General features: G+C 42.3%; 1 protein-coding gene and 1 pseudogene across 16 annotated transcripts in view; one reads left to right on the top strand and one right to left on the bottom strand.

Moving 5' to 3' along the window:
- Window positions 1-24,621, top strand: part of CEP170B (centrosomal protein 170B) — a 162,604-nt gene that overhangs the window by 75,895 nt on the left and 62,088 nt on the right. For all 16 annotated transcript variants that reach the window (XM_056546565.1, XM_056546564.1, XM_056546566.1 and 13 more), the window contains exons 2-4: window positions 3,845-3,985; window positions 18,310-18,399; window positions 22,668-22,748. In XM_056546565.1, coding sequence (XP_056402540.1) covers window positions 3,881-3,985; window positions 18,310-18,399; window positions 22,668-22,748 — 276 coding nt within the window. In that variant the 5' untranslated portion in view covers window positions 3,845-3,880. The remainder of the gene's footprint in view (window positions 1-3,844; window positions 3,986-18,309; window positions 18,400-22,667; window positions 22,749-24,621) is intronic.
- LOC130296108 (U2 spliceosomal RNA) lies at window positions 22,385-22,518 on the bottom strand (annotated as a pseudogene).

Here is a 24,621-nt window from a genome sequence, read left to right as displayed (position 1 = left end):
ATGCCACACAGCATATTAATGCTAATTCTTGGCATATCTGATATATTATGTGCATCAATTATGCCATGCATCTTCAATTGCCTTCGCTCTGTGAAGAGTGGAAGATGACTAATAGTAAGTAGCAATTCTTCTATTTTAGCATTCTTAAATTTTTTGGGGGGAGTTTAACAGAGACATGCAATCTTCTAAGCATTTTACTTATTCTCCTCCTATGAGAGGCAAATCATTTTGGATCTATGCTTTCTGTTACCCAAAGATTTACTATGCTGCAGTCCATCACAACCCCTCTTTAAAAGGAGGAGGATATCCTTGTGCCTTAGAGACAAAAGGGCCTTCAAGGATCAGAAGGGCCATCAAGGACAAGATACATATGTGGTTGCCCAGTACAGGAGTTGTTGCCCCGTACCCTTTCTGTCCTGTCAGGCAGCCTCCTTCAGTGTCCCCAGGGCCCCTTGCACCTGTCCCCCCCCCCCCCCCCTGTACACATGTTCTGCAGTGTATTGTATTATAAAATGTGTTGTATCTTTAAGAGTTATACCATGTGTGTGATATGTCATGTGATTTTTACCCAGGAGGTACCAGTGACCAGGTGATCCCAAGAGTGACCTATTGGCTCCCTGCTAGTCTCCCCCATATAAGCCCTGGGTGGAGCTATCTTCTTCTCTTTGAGCTCTGCTCTTGCTTCCTGCTGAGGTCCAGTGCAGTCGTGTCTAGTGTGTGTGTCCAGAGTATTGGAGACCTCAAAGTCCAGTCCTGCAGCCACCAACAAGTCAAGTAAGCTAAAGTCACAGCTTTGAGTCAAGTCAAGTCAGTCCCTGTCATCTGTCAAGTCAGCGTGGTCTGCATTCAATTGTCCAGTCCTACTACAAGTCCCAGCAAGCCCTTAAAGGAGATGTCCAGCGCAGACTTTTTCTATTCCGTCCTGCCCGGGCTGCAAAAAAAGACAAAACAAACTTTTACTTACGTCCATATGTTGCCCCGGAGCTCCGCAACAGCTGATCGGTCAGCCGGGCTGTTTACTTTCTTTTTCCTTTAGCCCAGCACGTCACTGGTATAGACGTTACCAACTGTCTACCCTCAGTAAAGTTACCGCTGTCTGTAACTTGGCGTTGGAGTCTTTATTGTCCCGTGCCTGGCCCAGGATCCAGCGGTATACCTTCGGGTGATTTTAGGCTAAAACACACCCTGGCGTCACGAATACCAGAGGTTAATGCCATCTGCCCCTAGGGTAACAACATCTGCCCTCATCACACCCCGCTACCACACATACACCCCGCTACCACAAGAATCATTTGGCCCATCTAGTCTGCCCAATATTCTGAATACTATGCTTAGTCCCTGGCCCTATCGTATATGAAGGATAGCCTTATACCTATCTCTATCTTATATGAAGGATAGCCTTATACCTATCTCTATCTTATATGAAGGATAGCCTTATACCTATCCCTATCTTATATGAAGGATAGCCTTATACCTATCCCATGCATGCTTAAATTCCTTCACTGTATTTGCAACTACCACTTCTGCCGGAAGTCTATTCCATGCATCCACTACTCTCTCAGTAAAGTAATACTTCCTGATATTACTGCATAAACCTTTGCCACTTTAATTTAAAGGGGTACTCCGGCCCTGAGACATCTTATCCCCAGTCCAAAGGATAGGGGATAAGATGTCTCACCGCTGGGGTCCCGCCGCTGTCCCGCCACGTGTTTGAGCTGCACGCTGAGGTGCCAGCTCACAAACAGCCGGGTGGCGACCACGGGGCCGGAGAATCGTGACGTCATGACTCCGCCCCCGTGAGACGTCCCCCTCCCATAGACTTGCATAGCGGTGGGTGACGTCACACGGGAGCAAAGTCGTGACGTCACGATACTCTGGCCCCGTGGTCGCCACCCGGCTGTTTGTGATCTGGCACCGCGGCGTGCAGCTCAAAAAGGTGGGTGGCGAATACAAGATTGTGGGGGTCCCCAGCGGCGGTACCCCCACAGTGAGACATCTTATCCCCTATCCTTTGGCTAGGGGATAAGATGTCTCAGTGCCGGAGTACCCCTTTTAGACTATGTCCTCTTGTGGTAGTTTTTTATTCTTTTAAATATTGTTTCCTCTTTTACTGTGTTACTTACTTCCCTTTGTCTTCTTCCAAGCTATACATGTTAAAGGGGTACTCTGTCCCTAGATATCTTTTACCCTATGCAAAGGATAGGAAATAAAATGTTAGATTGCGGGGGGGGGGGGGTTATCTTATCCCCTATTCTTTGGATAGCAGATAAGATGTCGAGGGGCGGGGTTCCACTTTAATGTCCTTTTTAACCTTTTCTGGTTAGTTTTATTGTGCAATCCATGTCCTTGTTTAGTAGCTCTTCTCTGAGATTATATAAATGCTGGCTGCACCCACTGATTTAGCGGGAACCAACTAATTTTCTTATGTGTATGTAAAGCTCCCAATGTTCCACAGTAGTGAAATGGGTCCAGCATGTTGTGTTTTAATTGCACAACCTTTTGTTCTTGGCTATATATGTTGCTGCTGGAGGTGCCTGATGGGGGCTTTCTCCTCTCCGCATTGAGAACACCTGCCCTTCTCCAAATATCAGGTGAGAACACCTGCCCTCCCGCAAATCCTGTGTGAATCGGCCAAGCCTCTCACTATTGCATATCTATAGTATCTTAGTATTCAAATGCTATTGTAAATCTCTACCAGGTATATTGTTGTCAAGTCTGTGGCCCCGAATACTTTTGTGTGACACCACCCTGAATGGATGAATACCTTCACAATGAATTATGTACAAAACCTGTGCCTTCTACCGATAAACATTTCTAGTGCAATGAACAGATCTGGTTTCACGTGACGGCGACCATGGGAATGTTGGTAGAACAGGTGTGACGTGTGTATCAGCATATGAAAGGCAGAGGTGTCCTAATTTCACATAGTTTGTCCAGTCGTCGAAAAGTCTAAAAGAAACTTGTATAGCCGTAGTGCCACACACATCCAAATGCATCTTCGCTGTTGGAGAGAGGTGTAACTCGAATTTCATGGACTTAAATTTTCCTAGACAATGCAAAATCTTTATCAGGGCACAATCTGTACCACACGCTGAATATCATGTGTTTGTTACCTGCTTCAGTGTCCTTGTTTCTCAATCCTTCTTTGTATCGTGACATATAAATTTGCTTGTTCCCACACTCTGTAGGAAGAGGATGTAAAATAGAAAAATACATAGTAGAAGTGTCAGCTGTGCTTCAGCCTTTTTACCACAGATGGGGAACCAATAAGTTGGAGTAGGGGTGGATTCCATTTTTTTTCCCCAACATCGCTCTTATCCATAGGTTGTTTAAGGTATTACTGTTCTGCACTATTCATTTGTATGGAACTGTGTTGTAATACCAAGCACCTAGTATAAGACAATGTTGCAAGCAAGAGGACACCTTTTGAGGGTTCCAGCATGGAGTGTTCCTTTAAGATAGTCATGCAAACTGGAGATTTGTTTCAACTGATGTGGCTGCTGCATGCAGACTAGTCCGCACCCACATGTGGTGGCTAGTATTGGCAGCAAAATCATGCCATCGTTGGCCACCACATGTGGACATTATTTTGTCCTTGTGGCAGCAGTGCATGAGTGCACCCAGGTGGACAATGGGATCAGCTGGTAAAATGTACAGTTATTTAAAAAGTTATTTGGTATTTTATAAAATGTATTAATTTACCCACAGCGCTGTGTATTCTGTTGTAGTTCAGTCGTGCATGGTAAAATATTAGCTATGCATTTGTGCCTTTTGTCTAGCTAAACTACAATTGGCCAAGATTTACAGTATTATACTCAATTTATCTTTGTTTTTCTCTGCACAGGATGTTTACATGGTAGGTGCTTAGTCAAGAAACAAGATGAGCGTCACATCATGGTTCCTGGTAAGCAGCTCAGGCACTCGCCATCGGCTGCCCCGGGAGATGATCTTTGTTGGCCGGGAGGATTGTGAGCTCATGCTTCAGGTAAATGCAGATATGTACCCACACAGATGTTGGTATTCTATGTATAATGTTAGTGCTGGGGGCTGCCTTCTTATAACTCTACTAAATGCAACATATTACATATACAAACTAAAACTGGTGGACTCCAGTCAGTTTGATAGGGGATGCTACTGTTTTTGATAGTGGCTTTCTTTGAATGTATGAGCTAAGCCTCAAGGTGGCCATACACACTAGATAGTTGATGGTAGTACCGTTAAATGATCGATCATCTAATGAATGATCATTTCGCAGACAGCCAAACACATCTTATAGTTCATATTGGCCATTATAGCTGTTCGCTCTGGCCATACATAATCAATGACACCAGACAAAGGATGAATGATCTTTCTTGGAATGTTCTGAGAATGTACTATCCTTAGAGTTAGTCAGATGAAAGATCTTTAGTCCATACACCATCAGCCAGAAATTTCAAACATGGCTGACTTTTTTTTCCTCCAGACAATTACTGTCTGTCATCAGTTGACTAAAATGATCATTTATTGTTCTATTTCCCCTGACTATTGATCATTTTGGTTGAAATTGTCCTTTCATTAATCACGAGCTCCTATATTCACTACTAGCTACTGGATGTATTATGTCCGGCAAACAGTATGCTAAAGTGGGCCTAGACTTTCAACTTCTTTCCCCACTGAGAACTCAGTAGTGGTGACAGTCTAGTACCTAATTAGCATATACGGCAGAAAAACTAATAGCTAATAAATAAGGTTGGCAAGGGGAAAAAAATTGAAAGCAACCTAATTTTTTTAAACCTCTGCTCCACATTGGTGATGATGGCGTGTGTATTCATGGAAGAGGCCGCAGGTGACTGCAGCTCCACTTTGCTGCTAACTGAAGTCTGAGTTGGTCTGGAACCATCTTTTCAAAAGTTCAGTCCCTTCCTGCTCCAATTTAGGCCTGAGTTCCTCTTTAATATTGACATTGTTGAAGAACTGTTGTATTTGTGCAAATAATTACAAGTTTCTGTGTTTCATGGCATTGAGCAGACATTGAGGGGGAAGGGAAGGGAAGGAGACTGTTCAAGTCGTCTACTTGTTTATATATAATTGCCAACCCAGTTGGCTTTAGATGCTAAAATTGTATTATACTTACAATAAACAATGCTTTTGTTGCATCCCTTTTGGGATACACTTACTCCAGGCTATACAAGTCTGTGCTAGAATAAAAAGCATTGTGTTTTCTCTTCACCCATTGTATATTCATAGATAATGTTTATTTATTTGATAGGGTGGAGCTGGAATGATTCACGTTGATGCTCCTGGTACCTTTTTAATAACACCTATGATGCCATCAATGGAACAAAATGTCATGGCATGTGTTCCGCCACTGGCATTTTACTTGTTGTAACACATGTGGAGGAATTCTCAAAAAAATGAGCAAGAAAGGTGCAAACTAAAAAATAACTATAAATCAGCCTTTAATCTTATACATAGCTTCTAAGTATTCTGGGCAGTGGTGGAAATTTAATGTGAGCTGGTGTCCGTGATGACTAAATGCCATTATGCCACATAAAGGGACAGTGGTACTATGAATGGCATGTAGTAGTAGTAGTAGTAGGATAAAAATAAAGGGTTATTTAATCATGAGTGAGGGAGTTGGAATATTATACAGGGGATTGTTGTCATATTCTATGCTAGTCATATACTCTCATGACATTCTAGTATATGGAGGTTGTAAACCACAGAGGAACAGGGATATAACCCAAAGTCCAGATGGTTAGAAAAGCTGTAAGATGAGTTGATGGAGAACATGTAATAATGGTAACCTCGGACCCAACAGGTAAGCCGTGGGCAGGAGTAAAAAGAGTAAAAGGAGCAAAAGAGGTTTAAGTATCGAGGTTGAAGGCCAAGCAAAGCAATCATTAATTGTAGGGTTAGAAGTGTTAATGTGGCACCACACCAGTATATGGCTGGATAAGATTGGACAAAAAAAAATTTAATTGGTCAGCATGCTTCCATGGCAGAAATAGTGCAAACCTCAAAATGACAGCAGCATACTGCAAAATCTAAGATACATATATAATGTAGATTTTTTAAAATTACAATACTGCTTTAGAGAGAGAATTTAATAACCTCCTTTATATTTCAGTATTACAATTTTTTAAATAATTTACATCATTCATGTAATATGGTGCTGCTGTCATTTTTGTGGTTGGATTAAGCTGGGTTCACACCTGTATTGCAAATATCATTGAAAGCCTCTGTAAAGGGTTCAGTCAAAAATGCCAGACAAAATGTTACATCACATGACCAAAAACTTTATGCAGTTGTGAACCTAGCGTATAGGCCCTCCACCTTCAATAGTTGTCGGCCATAAGTTTGTTCAGCCAAAAGTTCTCTCTACATCTCCTCATACACCAAACCTTTCATGTATTTTCAATGGGCAGACTAGGGGGTAAGCTTATGTCTATGAGAACAAAAAGGCCAGCTAGTTGACATCCAACATGCCCAATCTTTCTCTTGTTGAGAGGCCCCCGTATTTTTCAGACAGTCAGCTGGTCTAGGCAAATTTGGCAGATTTATGACTTGAGTATGTGGAAAACTGTAGTTTTTAGGCCAGTGGTAGACTGACAGCTATGGATTGTTGGAGATTTTGTATGTTTCTATCACATCCTAGGATTTCTCCTTGCAAACTTGTATTGCTATAGGAGGAGTGGTTTAGTTAATGGCCAAGTAAATTTTCTCAGTTACCTACAGTTCATTTAATCATTAACGCAGTACAAATAATGATGTAGTCATTACTTCATCCTGATAATGCCTTCTGTAGAAACATATATACATTATTATAGTAGTGTGGATTCTTTATATCTGGTCTTATGTACATTAAAGGGATACTCCGGGCCTGTGACATCTAATCCCCTATCCAAATAAGCTGGGGACCCCCGCAATCTTGTATTCGCCACCCACCTGTTGGAGCTTTACGCCACGGTGCCAGCTCACAAACAGCCGGGTGGTGACCATGGGGCCGGAGTATCGTAACGTCATGTTTCAGGGCCGGAGTACCCCCTTTAAAGCTTAATATTTATTGGCACACGTAACCCCACCAGTTCTGCTAGATCTTTTGTGTATATGCATGTGACACATCCAGTTCTGTTCCATCCATTCTCATCCCTTCTTTTCCCCAACATGGGCCATCAGGAGAAATTTCCAACACTCCCATACCTATTGGAAGGTTTTGCCTCTCCCACCGATATCGGTGGGTTCAACAGATGTTCACTTGGCTTCTTTTGTGTTAGACCATATAGACAGTTCTATTTTTTTCACTAATGTCTTTTAGTGTGAAAACTTTTCTGATAATGTACAATTTTGAGTCACAGAAGAGCAACAGTATTCAAATTTATACAGAAAGCAGAGGAATACATTGTTGTGACGGAATATTTTCTGAGTTGGACTGCACACAGCACAGCTGGAATAGATGACTTGTGTGGTTGAAAATGTATTTATTTTGCTGGATTATTTCCATGTATTTGGTTTACTGTCTCTTGAGACAAAGGCCAATGTAGTTATTTATTAACCATGGTCAGAGTGTATACTATGTCCAACAGGAAGACTAATTTATCATGAAATTGACTTTGACCTATATTTACTTGTGTTGGGCTGTTATAAATAACTGTAACAAGACCAAATTTTTGTGTCCATCTTATAAATCCAAAGATGAGGACTCTGAATTGAAGTCCATTGAATCCAGTCTTATTCAATGTTCAGTAGAATAATGCGGTGTCTGGTTATAATACATACCCTAAAAATGCTGCCTAAATATTTAGTAATGACAGTTGGCCGAACCGGCCAGTTTAATTGGTGTTGACCAACATCCGTCAGATTTTCTATAGGATTAAGGTCTGGAAATGTGTTGGGTCTCTCTAGGACCTTATTGTGCTTCTTCTTGAACACCTCCTTTGTTGCCTTTGTTGTTGTCTGGTCATTTTCATGCAGGGATACTTATCCATGACCCATTTTAATGCTCTGGCTGCAGAAAGGAGGTTCTTACCCAAGATTTGATTCAGATTAAACATTTCAGATGTTCATTGGCAAACTTTAAACATGTGCTTTCTTTGTCAGGGGGGGGGGGGGGGGGTGCTGCAGAATTCAATCCTTGTGGCATAGTGTATTACCAATTTTTTTCTTGGTGACTATGGGGGAGATTTATCAAAACCCGTTGAGATGAAAAGTTGCTGAGTTACCTATAGCAACCAATCAGATTGCTTGTTTAATTTTGCAGAGGCCTTTTCAAAAATGAAAGGAGCAGTCTGATTGGTTGCTAGGGATGTAAGAAAAAATCGATTCCCGCAATTATCGCGATTTTTCACTTGCCGAAACTGAATAGATTCAAAAATATTTTGAATCGATTCAGTATCGGCAAGTGAAAAATCGCTTTAGTGATGTGGAATTTGTATCTCCTGATGCACAGAAAGCATGTCCCGGGCATCAGGAGATAAAAGTTCCACATTTTGTCAGCCGGATCTGACACGGCGGCGGCGCTCTGGATGTATGGAGCGGGCTCCGACTCGTGCCCGCTCCATACTCTGCGGCCCCCGGCTGATTTCAGTATCCGGGGGCCGCTGATGCATCACCGCCGCTAATATCCAGCATGCGGTGCTCTGCAGTATGTATGGAGCGGGCTCCCGACTCGTGCCCGCTCCATACTCTGCAGCCCCCGGCTGTTCTCAGTAGCTGGGGGCCGCCGCTAATAGCCAGCATGCGGCGATCGCCGCGGCTGGCTATTAACCCTTTAGATCGCCGCTGTCAAAGCTGACAGCGGCATCTAAAGGGAGATGTGTATGCTCTCCGTGGCTCTGTCATTGATAGAGCCTGGCTGGACCAGGCTCTATCAATGGATCGCAGATAAATGGAGTTCAATAGAACTCAATTCATCTGTCTGAGGAATCTAATGATTCCTAAAAGACTAATAAAGTGTACCAAAAAAAATAAAAATAAAAAAGTTTTAATAAAAGCGTAAAAAAAACATTGTTTTTTAAACAGAATCGGGATATATCGCGATGTATCGTCACCTAGACGGTATCGCGATATATCAGGATATATCGAATCGCCACACTGGTATCGCGATTCGAATCGAATCGCCAAATTCTTGGCGATTCACACCCCTATTGGTTGCTATGGGCAATTCAGCAACTTTTCCTCTGCGCAAGTTTTGATAAATCTCCCCCTATGTTCTCAGCTGCCTTGATCATTGACAAGATCATCCCATGTAGTTCTGAGCTGATCCTTCACCCCTTTCATGATCTCCATGCATGAAGCCCCTGACTGAGGGAGATTGACAGTTATATTGGGGGAGATTTATCAAAACCTGTGCAAAGGAAAAGTTGCCTAGTTGCCCATGGCAACCAATCATATCGCTTCTTTCATTTTTAACAAGGCCTCTGCAAAATGAAAGAAGGGATCTGGTTGCTATGGGCAACTGGGCAACTTTTCCTTTGCACAAGTTTTGATAAATCTCCCCCCTTGTGTTTCTTTTATTTGTGAATAATCACACCAACTTCTCACCAGGCTGCTTGGCAATGGTCTTGTACTACATTCCAGCCTTGTATAGGTCTACAATCTTGTCTCTGACATCCTTGGGCACCTCCTTAGTCTTGGCCCTGGTGGAGAGTTTGGAATCTGATTGACTGATTGCTTCTGTGGACAGGTATCTTTTATATAGGTAACATAATGAGATTATGAGCAATTCCTGTAAGAGAGTGCTCCTAATCTCAGTTTGTTACTTGTATAACATACACCTGGGAGCCCGAAATCTTGCTGGGGATCAAATACTTATTTCACTAAGTAAAATAAAAATCAATTCATAAGTTATTAAAAATGCTTTTCTCTTCATTTGCCATGTCTATGCCCAATCCACCTTACCCATGTTAGTGCAGATATAAAAATTCTACTACATAATCCCTCTACAAGGAAATGAATACACATATTGAAAAGTAGTGGACCCAGTGCTGAACCCTATGGTACCCCACTAGTAACTGTCTCCCAACCAGAGTAAGTTCCATTCATCCCCACCCTCTACTTCCTGTCACTGAGCCAGTTGCTAACCCACTTACATATATCCTCCCGCAATGGACGTAAATGTACGCCATAGTGCGGTGGTAATTAACGCACCAGGATGTTCATTTACGCTCCGCCATGACCACGAGCATCGGACCGCGATGACGCGGATGGCCGCCATTAACCCCCCCCAGGTGCCGTGATCAATACAGATCACGGCATCTGCGGCAGTGCAGGGCTTTAAATGGATGATCGGATCGCATGCAGTGCTGCCGCGGGGATCGGATCATCCATAATGGCGGTCGGAGGTCCCCTTACCTGCCTCCGTCCGTCTCCAGGTGTCTTCTGCTCTGGTCTGAGATCGAGCAGACCAGGGCAGTAGATAGCCAATAACACTGATCAGTGCTATGCCCTATGCATATTACTGAACAGTATGAGCAAGCAAATTACTATTAAAGTGTATAAAAAATAAGCTCAAAATTGCTTCTTTTGCCACATTTTATTCCCAAAAAAATAATAAAAAATTTATAAAAAGTATAAAATATAAGCTAAAGTGGCACTATTAAAAAGTATAGATCATGGCGCAAAAACATTAGAAAGTTATAGATGGTCAAAATAGGGCAATTTCAAACATACTAATTTTGTTAAAATAGTTTGATATTTTTTTTTTAAGTGGTTCAATTATAAAAAGGCATATAACATGGGTATCATTTTAATGGTATTGACCACAAAATAAAGAAATCATGTAATTTTTACCATAAATTGTACAGCGTGAAAACAAAACCTTCCAAAATTTGCTAAATTGCGTTTTTCTTTTCAATTTTCCCACATAAATAATATATATTTTTTTGGTTGCGCCGTACATTTTATAATAAGTGATGTTGTTACAAAGTAAAATTGGTGACACAAAAAACAAGCCCTTATATGGGTCTGTGGATGAAAATATAAGAGTTATGATTTTTAGAAAGCGAGGAGGAAAAAATGAAAATGGAAAAATTTAATTGGCCTGGTCCTTAAGGGTTTAAAAAAGTCCAGATATACAACATCCACAGGCTCACCCCGGTCCAATCTAATACTGACCTCTGATCAGCTGATCCGATTAGTCTGTCAGGACCTATCCTGCATAAACTCATGTTGTTGCTGTGTCAGGAGGTTATTTTCATTAAGATTAGATCAATAGATTCTCTCAGGAAACCCTCAAAAGTTTTGACCACAACAGATGTTAAAATTACAGGCCTATAGTTCCCAGAATCCCTTTTTCAGACCCCCTTTTTTATATATTGGTACCACATTCACTAAGCACCAGTCCTGTGGAACAACCCCTATCATTATAGCATCTTTAAATATAAGGTATAAGGGTACGTTCAGACGAGCGGATCCACAGCGTATTTTATGCTGCGAATCCAGTGCCGAAAGACCCCTACATTGTGCCTCAGAAGTGCCTGCTCAGAGCGGCAATACGCTGCTACGAGCAGACACACTACTGCGATGTGTGAGTTGCCACGCATCCCTGAGCTAGGCCGAAAGCAGCCGCAATGTATGAGTATACTTTGCATGTGCGTGGTGACTCACGCATCGCAGTGTGTCTGCTCGTAGCGGCGTATTGCTTCTCCAAGCAGGCACATCTGAGGCACCCTGTAGAGGTCCTTCGGCAGCGGATCCGCAGCGTAAAATACGCTGCGGATCCGCTCGTCTGAACGTACCCTAAGGGTTTGTCTAGCACAGTACTTAATTCCATTTTAAAAATCTTAGACCTATAAGTGGAATAGCAGCTGGAACCCAGACACCTTACACAGATGACAAAGCCTCTACATATAGGGAAAATTATGGTCATAATAGAGCCATGGACATTCCATTGGCTATTAAACAACTAAGCCCTATGACAATATTCGCAGATGAAAGATTGTTTTTATAATAAGGTTAATTTTGCAGCATTTTAGGGATTAGGGAGCCTATTTTTAATAAACCTTTAACTTTTCTGGTCTAGATTAACACCTAGACTAAACCTGCTTAAAGGTGTTATCCAGGAAAAAAAAAACTTTTTTTTTTTCTATATATCAACTGGTTCCAGAAAGTTAAACAGATTTGTAAATTACTTCTATAAAAAAATCTTAATCCTTTCAGTACTTATGAGCTGCTGAAGTTGAGTTGTTCTTTTCTGTATAAGTACTCTCTGATGACACGTGTCTCGTGAACCACCCAGTTTAGAAGAAAATCCCCATAGCAAACCTCTTCTACCCTGTGCAGTTCCCGAGACAAGCAGAGATGTCAGCAGAGAGCACTGTTGCCAGACAAAAAAGAACAACTCAACTTCAGCAGCTGATAATTATTGAAAGGATTAAGATTTTTTAATAGAATTAATTTACAAATCTGTTTAACTTTCTGGAGCCAGTTGATCTAAAAAAATTAAAAAAAAATCCTGGAATACCCTTTTAAACTTTGAATAGTGCAAAAGTTTGGTTTAGAGGCAAAGACAGACTCACAATTAGCTTTGGGACTAAAACAAAACATTGAAAATAACCTTAAGGTATGTGCACACTGGGGCAGATTTACTATTTAAAATGCCCATGAATCAAGTATAATGTTGATGCCCATGTCAAGTATAATGTGTTTTGGACACATTTATTATTTGTGACTTTTTTTTAAAGTTGGAAAATTTTTGCACAATCGCTCTCCAGTGTGGGGGACATAGAAACCCAAAAGGCAAAATAGTGCATTGATAAATTTAGCACATTTGATATTGGCATAAGGGATACAGTGGACTGACAAGGGTGCAAATAATACATTTTCCCCACTTAATATTTATGATGCAGAATTTCACTGAAAGTTTGTGTCTAAACATGCAGATTTTAGATTGATTTGCTGCAGAATTTACCACTGAACTGATGTGGATTTAGTCTCCTGTGGTACTCGAGGAGGATTGGAGTGGTGCTCAGGCTAGTTGGGATTTAGAGATGTAGTAAATGGCATATTATGCATAGAATCCTAGCTGGGAAAGGTCATATGACCAATGATTCACTCATCTTATACAGAATATGCAAACAATTAATCCTTAGGCCATGCCCATGATCACACATCGGAATGTCTGCACAGAAAATCTCTGTGGGGACATTCTGGAGTCTGCAGGCACCAGCATAACATGTCTGTGCTAGGACTGCAAAGATTTCACCGACTCATAGACTGTTATGCATTCTGAGCGGTGTCTGCACAAAGAATGAACAAGTTAATTCTTTCTGCGAAAATGGAAATTGGAATTTCCATGCCGGAAACATCTGGCACAGAAATTCCGCCATGTGCACAGCAGAATCCTGTGATTTCAATAGGACTCTGCTGCATTCCTATGTGGAATTCGGCACGGAAATTCCGACATGTGAACATGGCCTCACACATCCAGGACAGTTATGCAAGTGAATTCCCGATACCCAAAACACAGATTTAGGAACTTAGCACAGGAGTTCCTCAACCACACAACAAGCTCTTCTATTTGTACCTAGGACATGGATACCAGGACATTGCACTGTTTTTCAAAGGATAAGACTATCAAGAATAGACATGTCAGTCATTGATGCAGATTTCAAATCCACATTGGAAAGCTGGGGAAGATTTATCAAAACCCGTGCAGAGATAAAGCTAACCAGTTGCCCATAGCAACCAATCATATTACTACTTTAATTTTTAAAAAGGCCTCAGAAAAATGAAAGAAGTAATCTGATTGATTGCTATGGGCAACTGCTCTACTTTTCCAATGCACAGGTTTTGATAAATCTTACCCGTGTGTGCACAAGGTTGCAGATTTCCCATTAAAATCTATCGATCTACGGGACATGGACTCCATGAGGATGTCATGCAGATTTTAATGAGGAATCTGACAAAAAGTAGGCAGATTTTTATACGTTTCCCTGTATGATGTATGCAGTGTTGGACAGAGTACTACATGATCCCCTGGTAGGCCCATGCTCTGAAACAATAACGGACCATAAATGTTCAGTAAAGGCGATGCTATTTGAAGTTGACTTTGGAATCCATCACTTGTCACTATGGTCTGTTTTTAAGGTTAATACACAAATAAGGGCTCGTTCACACTGCTCTTGTGGTCCAGTAAATGGAGCTCCATCAGTCAGAACGACGGGAATTACATGTCCTTACTCAACTTTGATAATATACTGGATCCATGACAGATCTCATTCAAGTCAATGGTGTCCATCGTGATTCAATGGTGTGAGTTGTGCTCTGAAACCATTTTGGTTCCGATAACTGCTAAACAAAAAAAAAAGAAAAAAAACAAAAGAGCTGAACAGACCGAATGGATCGGAGTGGAGCACAATGGCAGTATGAATCTAGCCTGACCTATTAGACTGTATTGATCACATGTCCTGCATGTGCTGTCATAACTTTTATATGTATTGCAAATCTTGCTGTTCGGGTAGGGTCACACGTAGCTTATATGCTGCGTATTTGACGCTGCATATTTCTGTGCTAGCAAAGTCTATGTGAGTAATAATAAACACCCATAGATTTTGCTAGCACTGAAATACACATCCATCAAATACGTAGCGTATACGCTATGTGTGACCCTACCCTTTTATATTGTGTTTAGCATGACTGAATGGCCATACATGCACAGTGCCATGGGCTATACAGAAATTCATTGCAAGTTGGTTATATAGATTTTTTAAAGACCTGCTGATATTTAGGCTAGGTTCAGACTACGGAATTCCCGCCTGCAATTCCGCTTTGAAATTGCAGGTGGAAATTTCCCTTGCTAAAATGTCTAGTGTAGTGAATGGTTTTCCGTTCACAAATTCACACTTCGGGAATTTGTGAAGCGGAATTTGTGAACGGAAAATCTGCTTGGAAATTTCTGCCTGAAGAAAGGCGTTGCTCTTTCTTCAGGCGGAAATCCGCGTGGAACACATTGCAGTCTATTGGAGACTGCAGTGTCCGCGCAGTCCTAGCGCCGACTGATTCAGTCAGCGCTGGCCGCACTCGGAATCTCCGGGCGGAAATTTTCTGCCCGGAGATTCCGTAGTCTGAACCTAGCCTTAGGGTCCCTATTGCTGAAGAATCTCAGTTACATAAGATTGGTGAGGGTGTGATGAGGGCAGATAGAATTACCCTAGGGGCAGATTGCATTAACCCCTTGTGTTCGTGACACCAGGGCGTGGTTTAACCTCTACACCACCCGAAGGTGGATCCCACTGGATCCTGGGCTAGGCACGGGGGCAAATAATGACTCCGACGCCAAGTAATGGAACAACGGCAGCTTTACTGAGTTAGACAGGTGTAACAGTATTAACAGCTTAGCCAGGCTCACAGAAGTGACCAGTGACTTCAGAGACCTAAGGGCACGCTGGGACTTGTAGTGGACTTGGCTAATTTGATGCAGGGCCATTCTGACTTGACACAGACTGATCTTGACTGACTTGACTGAGACTGACTAGACAGACTTCACCCCATTTGTAACTTACCAGGTTTTGACGTTCACCTGTGGAGTAGTGGACTTGTAGCTGCGTGGTGGGCTAAAGGCCTCCTCAGGACACTAGACACTCTTTCAGGACTTCAATGTTCCTCAGCAGAACAAGAACAAACCAGCTAGCTCCTCCCAGGGTTTATATGGGGGAGACTCTGGATGGTACATAACAATATATACACATTACATTAGATAACACAAGTGGTAGTTAACTATTTGAGGCCCAGAATGGAGTCTGCCTGACAGGTCAGCAATGATACAGGGGTGCAACTCCTAAACCGGGCCACCACAAAAGTATATTCTTACAGCAGTCTATATGGACGCTCTGCTTACATGTGTTTATTGTGACCCTGAAGATTTCAGTCCTAGTACCTACTTTGATTACATATAGATAATAACTTTTCATATATTTTACTACTCCTTTAAGGCTAGAGTTACATATATGCGGCGTCCGGCTCTGGAGAAACTGGGCATAAATCTCTACAACCGATGCCATAAGTGCATCAGTTGTGCATCATCCGGCGTCCATTGTTTGTGATTGCCGGACGGGGGAACGCTGCAAGATGCATTCCCCTGTCTGTGCCGGTCCGGCGAGTCCAATCATCCGGCGTCCAAATTGAGATGCCGGATGATTGTCAACTGTCCTATTCAAATGAATGGAATCAGTTCTTGCTTCATTTTCCCTTCGGTGGAATTTCTGCAGCACCGGAGGGGGAAAAAAATAAACGCTTATATGTAAAGGAAGCCTAAGTGAGCTCATCTTAATGATAGTATAGAACCCTATTAAGATGATATTGAAGGTTTTCAGCCATTGTGCCCGCCTGCCATTCTCCTGCAGGCATGACAATTATTGCAGTAATCCATTGGATAAATGACATCACCCCTGCTAGCGTACCCTGCCCTTTGTATACGTTCCAGGACATTACAGCCGTCAGGTCTAATTTGCATTATTGTCCCAACAAGGCCAGTGATGTCATCAGGTGGAGTCTATGTATAGAGTAAACAGGGATGTGCAGCCAAGAATAAGAAAGGTTAACCAGTAATTGTCTGAACTACAGGAGTATCATCTGTGCCTGCCTGTTTCAATTCTTTGCGCTTGTCTAATGTTTGCAGCTGGACATAGATGTATCTTTTGGTGCCTTTTTAGTGAAGTCGTATTCTCTGGTGGTATTTGATCTATTGATTTACAGGGGTCACCATCATTAATAGTTCTCTCCTGATGAACCCTGGGGGAGATTTATCAACACCTGTGTAGAGGAAGACTGGAGCAGTTGCCCATAGCAACCAATTAGATTGCTTCTTTCTTTTTTTAAAAAGGCCTTTGAGAAATGAAAGAAGCAATCTGGTTGCTATGGGCAACTGTGCCACTCTTCCTCTACACAGGTTTTGATAAATCTTCTCCCGCTATGTTTATATTTAAAGAGAAACACGTTTAGACCTGTATATGTGTTTTTGAGATTTGAATACATGCATTTGAGGTGTATGTAGGACTGTGGGCAAGGACCAGGTCAATTGGGCCCTCCGATCTTTTGCATAGTTTTTTTATATATTTTTTTTTCTGTGCTCCTGGCACAGTCTTACTGGTATTTTAAGTGAGCGATCAGAATGGTAGACAGGGAAAGCCTTAGTTGACATATTGGAGGTAAGGCTCACCATAGTGCTTAGACTGGTAACAGAGCCCTAAGGGTATGTTAACACCGAGGAATTGGGGAGGAAATCACGCTGAAAATTTCCACCCCAAAATATATATATATATATTTTTTTTTCCCGCTCACAATTTGCAGCGAGTTCGCGTGGAAATCGCGCGGAAATGCAGGTTGGAGAGTGGGTGTAATATATGTATTTTTTTTATTCATAAATACTCCTCTTTTTTTTTTTTTCATGCCGAAATTCCGTACAAATTTCGCGCGGATTCCGTGTGGAAATGCTTCTGACTGAAAAAAAAAATAACATTGATCTCTATGGGAGAAGAACGCTAATTCCGCCTGAAAGAAATAACATGTTCTTTCTTCAAGTGGAACATACTTACTTGTCAGAATTCTGCTTGAGGAAATTCCTCAGTGTGAACTGAGGGGCAGAAATTCTGTACAACTCTATGGGGGATTTCACTGCTGAATGATTTGGAGAGGAAAAAGCGAGCAGAATTACTTGTGGAAATTCCTCTCCAATTTCTCAGTGTGAACATACCCTTAGGGTAAGTTTCCAGAGCAGGGCCAAGTGTCATATACTTCCCCTAGCCTTATTAGGATATCGTTTTCGACCAGACCTCAATTCTTGCTGCCTCCACATTCACATAAGACAGTAAGCTGGTACTGCCAAAATTAGCCACTTGGGCATCTTTTCTCTAATGTGTATAGGGCCTTAGATGCATAGCCATAAGTTTTCTGCCAAATGTCTATAGGCTCCTAGATTCCAAAAAGTTACATATAATGGTTAATCGAGTATTTGTTTTGACTTTTTAGTCTACTTGTGGAGTACTTCACATGGTTAAATACAAAAACCCATTTAATACACACCAATTTGGAGCAAACAGAAGTGAATGTAATCCCCTGACCCCCCCCCCCCCCCATTCCCCACATTAAATCTTTACACTAGGTGAGGCCTGTAGAATGTGAACAAGCACCTTTTTGTTTGATCTACGCTCATTCTCTTGGAATAATAGGATTAGAAATTTAGAAATATTTCCTGGCTACAGCACTGAACAGCCTGGAACAGATTCACTAGATGTCATGTTGTTGTAGAAGTCCTAGGTTAACAGAATATACACAATCATTGTCTGCAGAGCTCTGACAACAAAGAATGAATTCTATATCTGTGTTCTCTAGTCCCGCAGTGTGGATAAACAACACGCCGTCATCAACTATGATGGAGAAAAGGACGAGCATCGTGTGAAGGACCTCGGGAGCCTGAATGGAGTAAGTTTATGAGCGGTGTACCATACCATAATATGCCAGATGCGTTAAAGCCTAGCTGTAAAAAAAAAAAAAAAAAACGTTACTTTTTGAGTGAGATTAAACATGGTATCCCAGCACATTTTCCTAATATCACTCTCACACTAAGAACTAAACCTGCAGACAGCTCCGCAGATCTCAGCTTCCTGGAATTCTGTGAGTACAATTTAGGCAAGTAGGATAATACTTAAGGTGTAATTGTCATTACAAAAAATACTTTTATGTAAAAATGTTGGCAATTTTAAGCCTTTCTGTAATGCACTTAATTAACCTCTTTACTACCCATCTATGAGAAAATAGCAGCTAAACAGGTGACCCCCCCCCCCCCCCCCACACACACACACCAGAAAGGTAAAGCTATCTAGAAATACACGGCACCAGGAACAGCCAAGCAGCTCCGTCATCCCCTGCTACTGCCAGTAACCAACATGTGCATGGGGTCCCATTTGCTTCTATGTTTGCCCATATCTTTATATACTACTTATGAATTATGAAAAGAACTTCATGATGTGGTATCATGTCCATTTCTGCTCCATCTTATAAGCAAATGCTCCTTCTCCAGGATGTTCCAGAACATGGCAGTTAATACATTGGAAAAGGAGAATCCTAGTATCACTAATATGCCTCAATGCCTCAAGGTTGTTAAGATCAACACAAAGTTTCTTAGAAGAACCCTAAAATTTACACAATGTCCCATAAGTCAACCTAGATTAGAGTTCAATATTTTAGTCAAGTTCATTTGTTCTAAGTATCATAAACACATGTTTTTTTTAAACTGTCCAAAATGTAGCACCTTATTTTTTTTTTTTAAATAAAATACTATATCCTCCCCTCTTAGCTTTAAAATTGACCCTAGGGTTTTCATATCTCAAAAGTCCTGCTGTAGCTATGCCTTACTTCAGATTACAATGTCCCACAGAAGAGATTTCATCATTTATTGACACAAGTGCCTATGGGGTTAAGCATTGTACAAGTGACTGAACTCTACAGTAGAAAGGCATAGATAAGCACAGCTGAACTTAACTTGTTTGCTCTTCTGCACAGAGGCCTTGCCATAGCAGAAAATAATCCCTCTTTCTAAACTATTTCTAGGCTTGGAGATGTGGTATAAATTTACAAATCAGAAACTAAATAAAAATAGAAGCTTTCATCTGCATCTTGTAATAGAAAAGTCCTGGCAGTCATATTAGTTTCTGGCTATGCCTATTATAACTCCCAACAGCTGCATGGGGTCCAGACAGATACTGAAAGGGATATTGAGTAGTATTGAAGTGCTAAGTGCTTATGTATTTAAAAGTGGTCTCTGATCAAAAACATAGGGGGAGATTTATCAAAACCTGTGCAGAGGAAGAGTGGTGCAGTTGCCCATAGCAACCAATCAGATTGCTTCTTTCATTTTCCACAGGCCTCTTTAGAGGCCTGTGGAAAATGAAAGAAGCAATCTGATTGGTTGCTATGGGCAACTGCACCACTCTTCCTCTGCACAGGTTTTGATAAATCTCCCCCATAGTGATTTGTATCTGCTGCCTTTTCAGAGTGGGCGGAGCATGACACAGAAATGCAGATAAGACCAAGGAGAATTTGGGAAATGCTCCGCCCCCTCATGCTCTACACTCTGTATAACACTGTCTATCAATTTTGCTTCTTTACAATCATACTAATGTTGCCTTTTGAGCCAGAAGGGGGCTCTGTATTTAAATAGTATAAGTCTTTGGTAGTTGAATGGTGCATACATTTGAGATAATAGGTTGCATTGGGCCATATTTACCTACATTACTCAATGTCTATCCTCCAAATAAAACTGGAACAAGGATTGGGCTGATTACCAGAGTATTAGGAAAGTGCCAAAGGGCCCATGTCCAGAGTAGTGTGGTGGCCCAGTATGGGAGGTGTTACCCCGTGCTCCTGCTGTCCTTTCAGGCAGCCTCCTTCAGTGTCCCCAAGGCCACCTACACTTGTTTCCCCATTTGTAAATATTTTTTACCAGGTAAAGTGTTATAAAATGTAATGTTGCTTTAAGAGTTATACCATGTGATATGTCATGTGATTGTCACCCAGGAGGTCCCAGTGACCAAGTGATCCCAAGAGTGACCTATGGGCTCCCTGCTAGTCTCCCCCATATAAGCCCTGGGTGGAGCTTCTCTCTCTTGGAGCTTAGAGCTCTGGCTTCCTGCTGAGGTCCAGTGCAGTCAGGCCTAGTGTGTGTGTCCAGAGTGTTGGAGACCTCAAAGTCCAGTCCTGCAGCCACCAACAAGTCAAGTAAGATAAAAACAGCTTTATGAGTCAAGTCAAGTCAGTCCCTGTCATCTGTCAAGTCAGCGTGGTCTGTATTCAATTGACGAGTCCTACTACAAGTCCCAGCAAGCCCTTAAGGTCTCTGTGTCACTGATCACCTCCTTGGGCTCTGGCTGAACTGTATAGACTTTACCAACTGTCTACCCTCAGTAAAGCTACTGTTGTCCCTAACTTGGCATCGGAGTCTTTTTTATTTATTTAATTGTTTTATTAGTAATAGCTTATCCACAGAATATTCCATCAATATCTGTTTGTGATGGTCTAACTGCTGGCACCCCCATTCTTCAGATGGTTGAAGAGGTCACTGTTCTGGTGTGTGCTCTGGCTTCACTTTCTGAGAAGTGCAGCTCTACATCCAGTTGCAGCTGTCCCTGGTATTGCAGCTCACCCTAATGAAGTGAATGGAAGGAAGTAAAGAGATCACTTTGCTTCCATGAGTGCCGGTGCCCCCACCAATAACCTATGGACCTTCATAACATATAGACCTTCAATAACATAAAGACCTTTAATAAAAATGCCCTTGAATACGTGCTGCATGATGTTAGAGTAGTTGTCTACTTTGGGCAATCCTTACTGTTCAGAATAAGCTGATCATGAAGTGTACTTCTGCTGGGACCTTCAGCAATCAACAATAGACTGACAGTGGTGTTCAAACTGTAGACCTCCAGATTTTGCAAAACTAGGCCCACTGTTTGGACACCGCTGGTCCATGAGCAAACATGTCAGTAAGTGTTTAGTTTCTTTTCAGCACCCCTACAGGTGAAGCAAAGCATTACACTGTGTCCATTGAAATCAATGGGTTGTCTGTATAATGCTGGACAGGGCAGGTCCTTCTGAATGAGAGATGTCTTTGTAACTGCTCTCCACTCTGGCCAAAAGATGTGAATCCTACTCAGAGGACCCCCCCTCTGTTAACACAGAATTATGTTAACCAAGCAATCCATTGGATATGTTGCAGGTTCTGCCACTTTAAGTGACTTTTTAATTTTTTTATTTAAGTGCACAAAAGGTGCGGTCTATCGCTAAGCCCTTCTCCAACAGGAGAGAGGCCCCCCCAACAAACCTACTCTTCACCTCCTGGCCAAAAGGCACCTGAAAGGATCCAGGTTCGATGCCCCTTTTTGCCGAAGCTACTAAGGGGCCACAAATGCACCTGGCTTCAACCTAGGCGTTAACCAAGGTATCAGCCAAGGAGCCGTATACTGGTGGCATCTCGACTGAAGCCAGGATGCCCAGGGGTTGCAGGGATGTGAAGACACTAATGGCCACATACACCTCCCCTAGACCCACCAAGAGGGACACCCAGAGGGGTTAGCGCATCCTGACAAATCCTATGTATAAAACAAACACGTAAAAGTGGCACAGTGACAAACAAAAAATAAATAAATAAGAGGATGAGTGCAGATATACTGCCCGGTCATCTGGCCGGATCTATAAAAAATTCCCTGATCCTAGCCAGAAGGCCGGAATACCAAGGGTGACTTCCAAAGGTGAAAAGATAATGGTGCAGTGCTTCCACTCAGTGGGGAATCCATTCAGTGAGTTTAGGCACCTCAGGGTCACCACTCCCCGAGGCACAAATGTACCTCAGTTCTACACCCCCCAACCTCATGGCGAGACCCGGAGGAAACAGAGCACATTAGAGCAGCCATTGAGCTGGTTCTGTGGCACCAGCCCCGGAAAGCCCTGGTACCCCTGCTCCTCCATGCAGCCATCCATTCCTACCAGTGGACTGCCTGATAAGAACAGATACTACACTTGATCTTAGCCAAAAGGCCAACATGTGAATAAAAATGTATGCAAATGAATCCATGGATACACAAAATCCTCTGGGTCTTCTATTGTGAGCTAATCTATGGATAACCTATATACCTTGTGGGGACTTATTTATTATAATTGTTAAAAAATTTTAAGACATTTCCTTCTTCTCTCCACAGACCTTTGTGAATGACGTCAGGATACCGGACCAGAAATACATAACCCTTAAACTCAATGATGTCATCCGCTTTGGCTACGATATCCTTTTGTAATTCTTGTAGGAATGGCTGGGTTTATGGCTCAGTTCCTTCTGTTGGCAGGCGCTTTGTGCAAAGACACAGTAAGGTCACTGGAAAGCAGATTAGAGACTCTGCAGCCACGTGAGTCAGTAGAATTCTGAGAGCTTTTATGATTTCTGTAGGGCCTCTAAAGGAATACATGAAGATCAGCAGCAAAAGCACAAGGAGCTTCTGTTTCTCAACCCCTTAAGGCAGTGTTTCCCAACCAGGGTGTCCCTCCAGCTGTTGCAAAACTACAACCCCCAGCATGCCCGGACAGCCTTTGGCTGTCCGGGCATGCTGGGAGTTGTAGTTTTGCAACAGCTGGAGGCACCCTGGTTGGGAAACACTGCCTTAAGGAAACAACCTATTTTGGTATATAGGATTTTATTTCTCTTTCAACCCCACCTTCAGAGAGACATCATTGTATTATTTTTATTTAGATGTGGTTGTAGGAGTTGTTGTTTTTTTTTTTTTGCAAGACAAGTTGTATTTATGTAGGCACTAATTAATATGAAGTGCCCCTCTTCTTTTAGAAGTCATGGTTGCCATTGACTGTCGTGTCTAAAGGGTTAAACATCTAGGATCTGATTTTATGTAACAGTCTGTTATGTAACTATAATATATACTACTAATGGTGCAAGATCAGCTCCTGAGCCTGCGCCATCACTGTGCCATACATATACTGTACGGTAGATTGCAATAAGCCTATGGCGGCAGCAATGTGTGTCTATAATTTACATGTTGCAAAGGGGTTAAAAGGGAGTCAAAGGATTTAACATTGGTGTGAAAGGCTATGTCCATCTTTGCAACCATTTTATAAAATTAATAATGAAGCAACTTTCCAATGGCTGCTGAAAAATAATGGATACTTACCTGTCTGATCCCTCACCACTGCCCAGGCACACACTGCTTGCAGCTTCCTGATTATATGTCGATACACAGGACATGCCTACTCAGCCAATTACTTGGCAAGGTGGGGAGGCAGTGGCAAGGATCGGACAGGTAAGTATCCATGGTTTTTATTGTCAAGGCAACCTTAGCATTTTACATTTTTTTTCCATTCCTTGAAAATTCCTTGAAATTAAAGGGGTACTCTGGCGCTTAGACATCTTATCTCCTATCCAAAGGATAGGGGATAAGATGCCTGATCGCGGGGGTCCCGCTGCTGGGGACTCCTGTGATCTTGCACGCAGCACCCCAGTTAAAATCACTCCCTGGAGCATGTTTGCTCCGGGTCTGATAACCGGCGACCACGGGGCCGGCAGCGTGTGTCGTCACGTCTCCGCCCCTGTGTGACGTCACGCTCCGCCCCGCAATGCAAGCCTATCGGAGGGGGCGTGGCTGAGTAGGCATGTCCTGTGCGTCGACATATAATCAAGAAGCTGCAAGCAGTGTGTGCCTGGACAGTGGTGAGGGATCAGACAGGTAAGTATCCATTATTTTTCAGCCCGGAGCGAACATGCTCTGGGGACTGGTTTTAACTGGGGAGCTGCGTGCAAGATCACGGGGGTCCTCAGCGGCGGGACCCCCGCAATCAGGCATCTTATCCCCTATCCTTTGGATAGGGGATAAGATGTCTAAGTGCCGGAGTACCCCTTTAAGCAATGTATTGTATTGTGTATTCAGCAGTAATGCAGATATGTGTGTTTTCATAGTAACAGACTAGAAATACATTCTGTGTAGTTTCATCCTGCCGTCACACTCCCTATTAATTTATGTTATCGAGAAACATAAAACATGATCAAAATATGGATATAGATATGAAAGATATGTTCTGTCTCTCGATAACAAATTAATAGGCTAACAAGAAGGAGTGGACATATGAGTGTAGAATGACAGTAGGTTTAGGCTA

This window comes from Hyla sarda, chromosome 11 (assembly GCF_029499605.1).
Source record: "Hyla sarda isolate aHylSar1 chromosome 11, aHylSar1.hap1, whole genome shotgun sequence".
Taxonomy (NCBI): domain Eukaryota; kingdom Metazoa; phylum Chordata; class Amphibia; order Anura; family Hylidae; genus Hyla; species Hyla sarda.
This window is presented reverse-complemented; position numbering and strand designations above follow the sequence as displayed.